This window comes from Pithys albifrons, chromosome 23 (assembly GCF_047495875.1).
Source record: "Pithys albifrons albifrons isolate INPA30051 chromosome 23, PitAlb_v1, whole genome shotgun sequence".
Classification (NCBI taxonomy): Eukaryota; Metazoa; Chordata; class Aves; order Passeriformes; family Thamnophilidae; genus Pithys; species Pithys albifrons.
The window spans coordinates 3,587,712-3,596,902 of record NC_092480.1 but is presented as its reverse complement, the minus strand read 5'-3'; the positions used below and the strand labels follow the sequence as shown (position 1 = coordinate 3,596,902).

The 9,191-nt window shown below is 54.0% G+C and overlaps 2 protein-coding genes across 2 annotated transcripts; both read left to right on the top strand.

Annotated features, from left to right (window-relative positions):
- The first annotated feature begins 42 nt into the window (after positions 1 to 42).
- On the top strand, positions 43 to 5,293 carry DPAGT1 (dolichyl-phosphate N-acetylglucosaminephosphotransferase 1). Its single transcript, XM_071576448.1, has 9 exons — positions 43 to 428; positions 512 to 632; positions 713 to 926; positions 1,416 to 1,562; positions 1,694 to 1,778; positions 2,241 to 2,429; positions 3,028 to 3,115; positions 3,463 to 3,618; positions 4,769 to 5,293. The coding sequence occupies exons 1-9, from the start codon at positions 274 to 276 to the stop codon at positions 4,832 to 4,834; spliced, it is 1,221 nt and encodes a 406-aa protein (XP_071432549.1). The 5' UTR covers positions 43 to 273; the 3' UTR covers positions 4,835 to 5,293.
- A 3,174-nt stretch (positions 5,294 to 8,467) lies between these two features.
- H2AX (H2A.X variant histone) lies at positions 8,468 to 9,152 on the top strand. The gene has a single exon (XM_071576152.1). The coding sequence runs from the start codon at positions 8,493 to 8,495 to the stop codon at positions 8,922 to 8,924; it is 432 nt and encodes a 143-aa protein (XP_071432253.1). The 5' UTR covers positions 8,468 to 8,492; the 3' UTR covers positions 8,925 to 9,152.
- Positions 9,153 to 9,191: the final 39 nt, after the last annotated feature.

Sequence of the window (9,191 nt, the reverse complement as noted above, 5' to 3'; positions counted from 1 at the left end):
AAGGGGCGGCCATGGCTGGGGCGGGGCGGAGCGGAGCCCGTGGCGGTGCCGCCCCCGCGCTCCGGCGGAGCTTCGTGCGCGGGGCTCGGAGCAGCCGCGGACGGGCGGGCGGGTCCGCACCGCTGCCCGCGGACATCCCGGGGCCAAGTATGGCGTGCCCGTCCCTCATAGGCCGCGGGTGCCCCGCGCCCCCGGCAGCACCGCCCCTGCTGTAGCCGGGCCGGGGAGGCGGCGGGGCTGCCCCCGCCCCGCGCTGTGCCCTTGGCGGCGGCCATGGCGGCCTGGCCCGCCGTGCCGCTGCTCATCAACCTCGCCGGGTCGCTGCTGGGCTTCGCGGCCACGCTGACGCTCATCCCGGCCTTCACCGACCGCTTCCTGGCGGCGCGGCTCTTCGGGGAGGACCTGAACAAGGCGTCGCGCCGGCCCGTGTGAGTAGCGCTGTCCCCGGGGCTGCCCCGCGGCCCGGCCCGGCCCGGCCCGCCTGACCCGCTCTGCTCTGCCTTCCCCCCAGCCCCGAGGCGCAGGGCGTGATCAGCGGCGCCGTGTTCCTCATCATCCTCTTCTGCTTCATCCCCGTGCCCTTCCTGAGGTGTTTCGTGGAGGAGCAGTGCGCGGCGTTCCCGCACGACGAGGTGAGGCTGGCCCGGCGCTGCGGGCGCGGCTGCTCGGCCGGGAGCGGCGCCGGTGACCGCGTCCTGTTCTCTGTCCGCAGTTCGTGGAGCTCATCGGTGCGCTCCTCGCCATCTGCTGCATGGTTTTCCTGGGCTTTGCAGATGACGTTCTGAACCTGCCCTGGCGCCACAAGCTGCTGCTCCCTACCATGGCTTCCCTGCCGCTGCTCATGGTTTACTTCACCAGCTTTGGGAACACGACCATTGTGGTGCCTAAACCCTTCCGGGTGTTGCTGGGCATGCACCTGGATCTGGGTGAGTTGTGAGTCACCAGGAGCCACCAGCCAAGTGGTGAGCAGTTGGTGGAAGGGATCACCTGAAGCACTGTGTGTTGCAGAGGGAGCAGACAAAGGATTTGCTTGAGTAACCAGTGAGAGGGTGGAACTCCACCCACTGAGGATTAGGCTGGAGAGAACATCCAGAAACCCAGCACACATTCAGCTATGAATAGATAGGCACCAATGCTTCTCCCGTGATTGTGGCAGTACAGATGAGTTCCAGGAGAGCACAGCACCTGGTTGGTGACAGGAGCAGGACAAAAACAAGCAGAGCCTGGAGCCTGTGCCCCTGGGGCAGTGGGGGGCTGTTTGTACAGCAATCTGTGTAAACTACCACTGTCAGAACCCACTGAGATCGTTAGGTAATGGATTGTTGGGCAAAGCAGGAGGTGAGAGCTTTGGTGAATTGGTCCAGGGCCTGCTTCACCTCCCAGGACTAAATCACTTGGCTTGCTCTGATCCACAGGAATCCTCTACTACGTGTACATGGGCATGCTGGCAGTGTTCTGCACCAATGCCATCAACATTCTCGCAGGAATTAATGGGATTGAAGCAGGACAGTCGCTGGTGATAGCTGCTTCCATTATTGTATTCAACATTGTAGAGTTAAATGGTAAGGAAAATAACAAACACCTGTGGGTTCAAAAAGCAAGGGGAGATTGAATGCTAGACTACAATAGCTGATGCTATTAAAAGTCAACCAGTCCTGTCTTACCACAAACAATGTTTTTCTTTTTTCTGTAGGAGACTATCGAGATGATCACATTTTTTCTCTCTACTTCATGATTCCCTTTTTTTTTACCACGCTGGGCCTATTTTACCACAACTGGTAAGAGTAAGGACATTAGAGTTTCCTTGGGAAGCATCTTTTCCCTCTACTTTCTCCCTTTACAAACAAACAGAGCCACTTAACAATGTGCAGAGGGGACACCAGAGTGTAGATGGGCTTCTTGCCAGAACTAAGAGCACAAAGCATTTACACAGTGTAGCTTTTCTTTTTATCAGAACTGTTGTGGTTACATCATCTTACCCAAGTGCACAGAACCAGAATACACTCCCTTCTGCTCCTCACTGGCCATCTGTTGAGGCTGTATTGTCTCCAAGCCTGGTGGTGGGTCTGAGTCCTGCAGGTCTTAGAACAAATACATAGACTTGTTTTTACTGTAGATGTGCTGCAGATCCCTCTTGGCCCCTGAGCTGTGATGTAGACACAAATTCAGTGGTGATAAAATAATTTTCATGGCACCAGGAATCACAACAGACCTTTGCTTTTCTGCCCCATGGATTGCAGGTACCCGTCCCGGGTGTTTGTTGGGGACACCTTCTGCTACTTTGCTGGCATGACCTTTGCTGTGGTGGGGATCTTGGGGCACTTCAGCAAAACCATGTTGCTTTTCTTCATCCCACAAGTGCTCAACTTCCTCTACTCACTGCCTCAACTCTTCCACATCATTCCTTGTCCTCGCCACCGGCTGCCGAGGTAACGTACCTGAGTGACCTGTAGTGGTCCCACAGATTGTATCTTTTGTCTCCAACACCAGCTGAGAAAGGGGTGGTAGCTGCTCCTTTGAAAAGCCAGACTATGTTTTCTAGTTACAGGGCAGCCAGCTCACTCTGTCAGCTGCAGTCCAGTCCAGTAGAGGTTTCTCAAAAAAGTGAACTTTCCTGACCACCCCACCCCTCAGATACAGAAGAATGATTTTTAACATCAGAATAGGATGATTCTCAGCTGCAAGATTGAGAGAAGTTGACACATGCTGCTTTTAATGCTTTTGCAGTGAGATCTGCTGAGTTACCATAGCAGGCATTCTGCAGCACTGCTGTGCCAGCAATTCTCTCTGCAGATGTTAAATTCTTCTATTTTACTCTTTAAACTGTGCAACTTTATGCATATATTGGGGGTACAGGAGGGAGGAGTCCCCTCTGAGGGCCTGAGTATCAGCAGCTGTTAAGTGCATTGGGTTATTCCTGGTTTTTCTACCACTGGATGTCTTTCTCAGCTGTGGATCTAAGTCTGCTTACATGGGGGCCTCTGTCTTACTGTTTTATCAGGACTAAATTTTTAATTTTTCTTTTAGGCTTAATCCTAGTACAGGAAAGTTGGAGATGAGCTACTCCAAATTCAAAACTAAGAGCCTCTCTGCCCTAGGAACAAACATTCTGAAGGTAATATCCTGAAAACACTCAAAACTGAGGTGCATTTTGCTGGTCTAATGCAAGAGGAACAGGATGGGAGGGAATGCAGAACTTCTGGGTTCTGGCTGAAATACAGAAGAAAACATTCTGCCTGGTCTGTTCCCATCCCTCACAGTCACTTGATTGTGTTAATAATCAGCTTTTCAGAATAAGCACACATAGCAGTGTCCCAGGACCATCATAACTCTGTCCTGTCTTTTTAAGTAAAAGCTCAGCCCGGATTTCAGGGGTGGTACAGCCAAAGGGCTCTTGTGCAAAACCAAACCATGAGCACCAAACAGACCTGGTGAAATAGTGTGCAATATTTCTTTCCCCAGGTAGTCAAGATCTTGCACGTAGTAGATGTGAGGAGTGGAATGGACGAAGATGGCGAATACACTGAATGCAATAATATGACACTTATTAACTTTGTCATAAAGCTGATTGGACCCACCCACGAGCGAAATCTCACTCTGCTGTTGCTGCTCATTCAGGTCAGACAAAGGGTTCCTCCAGCAGAAAGATGTGCTCTGGAACAGAAACAGATCCAAGTCAGTCCCAAGAGTTTGAAGGGGAAAGGGGGAAGGACAGATCATGCTCTTCACAGGAAGTGCACTTGGGCTGTGGAACTCGGGGAGAATCAGAGGCTTACACAGCTCAAGGAGGAAACAGATTCACACACACTCCTCCCTGTTCATTGGGAGCTTATACAAACAAGTCCCCAGGATAGCTTGAGGAGATTGCCAAGGCACAAATCATTGCCTGCTATAAAACCACAGGAGGACAGCAGAGTACCGTGTAGCTGACCCAGTACAGCCTTTTCTGCATGTTCCTGCTTTTCAGTCATACCAGCTGAGAGGCTTGGAGTTCTCTCCAGCAGGTGGAGTTGTGCCAGGGTGGCACGAGGCTCAGCAGGCCCTGGAGTCTGAGCAGGAGTGTTTTGGAGGCACTTTGAGCACAAGGATAATACACCTCACAGATACTGCCACTACCCCTACTCAGTATGTGAAGTCTCATGTATAATATAGTAGAAACACCACTTTTGGAAGGGCCTACACTGATAATTACCCATGATAAAATTCTTTTTTCGTCCTTGGATTTAAGGTGAGAGGGTCTCGTTATGAAAGAGGCACTTAGCCAAATTCCCATTCAGGAGGAAGGACTTCCAAGGAAAGCCTACAGAACAGACAGGCAGATGACATTGGGGATGGCACAAGACAGGAAGTACAGAGGACTTGCCTTGAGCCCAGTCCCAGCAGAGGACTCCTGACAGCCTCTTAGTGTGAGGATGCTGACTTGGAGCTCTGCCATGAGGTGTTTTCCATTACAATCCATATATTCTCCTTAAGGAGGAAGGAGTTATTCTCAACCTTTCATTTCATCCACATGTTCTCAGACTGGGACTGTGTGCAGACATACAGAAATCTTCCACTAATACCTGTAATTCTCAGAGAAAGAAACAAGGTCTATGGATAGACTTTGGCCGTTTATCTTTCTAAACCTAAAAAATTTAGCCTATATGTTGCTGTTTAATGAGACAAGTCATGCTGGAAAGCTTAGCAAATCCATCTGGAAAGGAGGAATGTGACAGCCTGCAGCCCATTTGACACTGTAACATTCCTGTTGTGTCTCATTTTTCTGTAGGTCCTGGGCAGCACCGTTGCATTTTCCATCCGGTACCAACTGGTGCGTCTGTTCTATGATGTCTGACTGGACTGAAGGAGCTGTCCCTGCCAGGCCCTTTGCTCCAGATGCTGATCAGGTGGTTCAGCTGATCTTACTCCAACCTTCTGAGAGCAAAATCACGAGCAACTGCTGTTGTGCACCAAAGGCTTTTGTCCAGTTCTGCTGGTAGAAAAGGTTCAGTGCTACGTGGACATCATTACTGGGAATACCTTTCACAGGGAAAGCAAATGACCCAAGTGTTTACTGACAGCACTTCAGGGAAGTGAGTGGGAAAGATGGAATCTCTGTACATCTAATAAGGATGTTACTGTTTCTCAAGAGAGAAAACAGCAACCTTAAACTCTGTGAGACTCTGTAGAGCACAATAAGTAAACCAGATCCTGCTCCTGTCTTCTCCAGTCCTTTGATCTATGGACAGAGAGTGACTTGTTATAAACCAAAACTGGGAGCGCTCCAAGAATAAAATAACTCATGGTACCCTTTCCCCTGCAGTGCTTTGCTTGGACAGTATTGACATGCTGTGAAACTGGGTTACATTTCCCTCTGTAGCATTTTACTGTGCTGGGGGTGATCATTTCTACAGTCATCTCCTTCCTTTTTTATGGCTACTGGGAATGTTGTTGCTGGGGGGCTTTTAATTCTGAACCTCTTCATCAGCTGCCTCTTCATGGACCCATCTGGAACAGGCTAGCAGAGTGAGGATGGCTGTGTCCTTAGGAACCAGACCCTGCAGGCTGCCATTACCTCCTCAAGTGTAAATAACTCTTTATATCACACCCTAGTTCAGCACAGAATTGCTACTTACCCAACAAAACCCAACAGCCATCGGAGCACCAGGTTAAAGAGTCTGTGCAAGATTAAGAGGAGTGAAAAGTGAAAAAATGCAACAGCAAAAACAGGTGCTGAGGTGGCTGGAGCAGGAGCTGACAGGTGCAGCACCTTAATAAATGCAAGGCTGCTGCACCTTTGCTCACCCACATCCAGCCAGTGTTTTTCCAGTGGGTGAAAATGTGTCCAGCAGGACTGAGCAACAGACAACACACAGCACTCCAGTGTGAATGGCACAAGTGGCCAAACTCCTCTCCAGTTTGTAAGTCTACTAGTAGAGCATATTCATAAACAGCTACACACACAAACAGCATGAAACTCCTCAGTACCTGGCCTTAAACACTCAGTCTGTACAATAACTGGTTGCTGGATTTCCTTGCCTTAGGGCGTATGAAGAGAGGAAAATGAATCTCTGCTCTGATCCAGGCATGTGGCCTTCCAGTAGGGAACACCCAGGCAGCCACCACGTTTTCTCCAGTAAGATGGCTTGGCCCTACCTCCAGTCAGCATCCTGCCCATCCTGATCTGGCAAATGTGGTCCTGGATACCTGGCTCTAAATCCTACTCACTGTTGTGGCTCGTTCATTGAGGAGTTCCCATCCCAGGCACTCAGCAAGGGGGCACGATGGGCTCAAGCTCTGCCAGGGGAAATTGAAGTTGGAGAGCAGAAAAAAATTCTTTGCAGAGAGAGTGCTCAGGGATTGGAATGGGCTGCCCAGAGAGGGGGTGGATTCCCCATCCCTGGAGGTTTTTCAGCTGAGCTTGGCCGTGGCACTGAGTGCCATGATCTGGTAAAGGGACTGGAGTTGGACCAAGGGTTGGACTTGATGATCTCGGAGGTCTTTTCCAACCCAATCCATTCTATGATTCTTTCATTCCACTGCAGCCCTGGCCCCTCCCTGCACCCCCTGAGGTCTTCCCACTTGCTGGAACAACACACACACTGCCCCCCTTAACCTGTGGTCTGATGCCAGTGGCTTGTGCTGAGACTTCGAGACATCCATGAACACACAGAGCTGAGAGTCCCCTCACCTTGGGGAAAAAACTAGAAATGGAGTTCAGTGAGACAGAACAGACTGCAGAGAGCATTGTTACTGATCAGCAACATGTTAAGGCACAGCCACTTTCTTCAGTCTCTTTTTTCTTTAGTGGTCCCATGTTTTTCTCCTCCCAGTTCACTTTAACTCCTTCCCCACCTTCGGTGCTTGCATTGTTATACTTATAAAGCCCTAATACATCTCACCCATCCCTGCAATCCCCTAAGAAGGATCTCATGATCCTTTCACTCCCAAACTCTCCCTCCGTATGCCTGCAGACATCCCGGGACCCCCTCTCTCCTCTCTGGGGGGCAGCCAGGCCTGGCCTGGGGCCAGGGGGCTGAATGGACCCCTCGGACCCCTCCGGGAGCAGCCCAGGGACCATCTGCGGCCACTGCGGGGCCCTTTGGCAGCGCCACCAACCCTTACACAGGGACATGAGAGGCGACAGAGCGGGGGACACCGGGAGGGAACACCCCATGAGGGGACACACTGAGGGGACACCCCGTGAGGAAACACATTGAGGGACACGCTGAGGGGACGGCAGGAGGGGACACTGTGACGGGACACACCGTGAGGGGACACACTGTGAGAGGACAGCAGGAGGGGACACTGTGAGGGAACACGCTGTGAGGGGACACACTGTGAGGGAACAGCAGGGGACACACTGAGGGACACACTGTGAGGGGACAGCAGCAGGGGACACAGTGTAAGGGACACATCATGAGGGGACACACTGTGAGGAGACAGCAGGAAGGGACACATTGAGGGGACACACTGTGAGGGGACACACTGTGAGGGGACACACTGTGAGGGGACACACTGTGAGGGGACAGCAGCAGGGGACACACTGAGGGACACACCGTGAGGGGACACACCGTGAGGGGACACACTGTGAGGGGACACACCGTGAGGGGACACACTGTGAGGGACACACCATGAGGGGACACACCGTGAGGGGACACACTGAGGGGACAGCAGCAGGGGACACACTGAGGGGACACACCATGAGGGGACACACCATGAGGGGACACACCATGAGGGGACACACTGAGGGACACACCGTGAGGGGACACACCGTGAGGGGACACACCGTGAGGGGACAGCAGCAGGGGACACACTGAGGGGACACACCGTGAGGGGACACACCGTGAGGGGACACACCGTGAGGGGACACACTGTGAGGGACACACCATGAGGGGACACACCGTGAGGGGACACACTGAGGGGACAGCAGCAGGGGACACACTGAGGGGACACACCATGAGGGGACACACCATGAGGGGACACACCATGAGGGGACACACTGAGGGACACACCGTGAGGGGACACACCGTGAGGGGACACACCGTGAGGGGACACACCGTGAGGGGACAGCAGCAGGGGACACACTGAGGGGACACACCGTGAGGGGACACACCGTGAGGGGACACACCGTGAGGGGACACACTGAGGGACACACCGTGAGGGGACACACCGTGAGGGGACACACCGTGAGGGACACACCGTGAGGGGACACACGGAGGGACACGCTGTGAGGGGACCAACCGCCCCCGCAACGGCCCAGCTGCCGTTTGAATTTGGCGCCTCGCTCGCTGATTGGCTGCGCCCCTCCACCAATAGGCTCACGCTAAACCCCGCGGAGCTGCAGAGATGACCAATCAGCAAAAAGTTTCTTCGGGCACACGGGCCAATGGCGAGGCGCGGCGCCGCTGTCCAATGAGCGGAGCGCTCCTTGACGGGAGGTGATAAAAGCGCGGGCGCGGGGCGGGCGAGCCTCAGTTGGCCGCGGCGGGCGCAGCGAGCGCATCGGCGCCATGTCCGGCCGAGGGAAGAGCGGCGGTAAGGCCCGCGCGAAGGCCAAGTCTCGCTCGTCCCGGGCTGGGCTGCAGTTCCCGGTCGGGCGCGTTCACCGGCTGCTGCGGCGCGGGCACTACGCGGAGCGGGTGGGTGCGGGCGCGCCCGTGTACCTGGCGGCCGTGCTGGAGTACCTGACGGCCGAGATCCTGGAGCTGGCGGGCAACGCGGCGCGCGACAACAAAAAGACGCGCATCATCCCCCGCCACCTGCAGCTGGCGGTGCGCAACGATGAGGAGCTCAACAAGCTGCTGGGCGGCGTGACCATCGCGCAGGGCGGCGTCCTGCCCAACATCCAGGCCGTGCTGCTGCCCAAGAAGACGAGCGGCGGCGCCGCGGGCCCCGCCAAGGCCGGCAAGAAGGGCAGCGGGCAGCAGTCGCAGGAGTATTAGGCCGATCGGACCTTCCACACCACACAAAGGCCCTTTTCAGGGCCACCCCATTGCTCACGGGAAGAGCTGCGATCGCGCAGGGCGGGGAGGAGGGAACGGGCAGGGACCGGCTAGAGCTCGGCAGACACACCACGAGCTGCTCCGCAAGGGCTCGCAATTTCACTGTATTTACCTCTGTTACCGCCAGTGGATGTTGCATAGAGAATAAACAGTGCTTCGTTTACAAAACGGACCCCAGTGCGGTGCCGTTTGGGTGTTTCTACACGG

Coding starts and splice junctions, on each gene's coding strand:
- H2AX (XM_071576152.1), top strand. CDS start 8,493: ATGTCCGGCCGAGGGAAGAGCGGCGGTAAGGCCCGCGCGAAGGCCAAG.
- DPAGT1 (XM_071576448.1), top strand. CDS start 274: ATGGCGGCCTGGCCCGCCGTGCCGCTGCTCATCAACCTCGCCGGGTCG. Junction 1,779..2,240: donor GGCCTATTTTACCACAACTG/GTAAGAGTAAGG, acceptor CATGGATTGCAG/GTACCCGTCCCGGGTGTTTG. Junction 2,430..3,027: donor CCTCGCCACCGGCTGCCGAG/GTAACGTACCTG, acceptor TTTTTCTTTTAG/GCTTAATCCTAGTACAGGAA.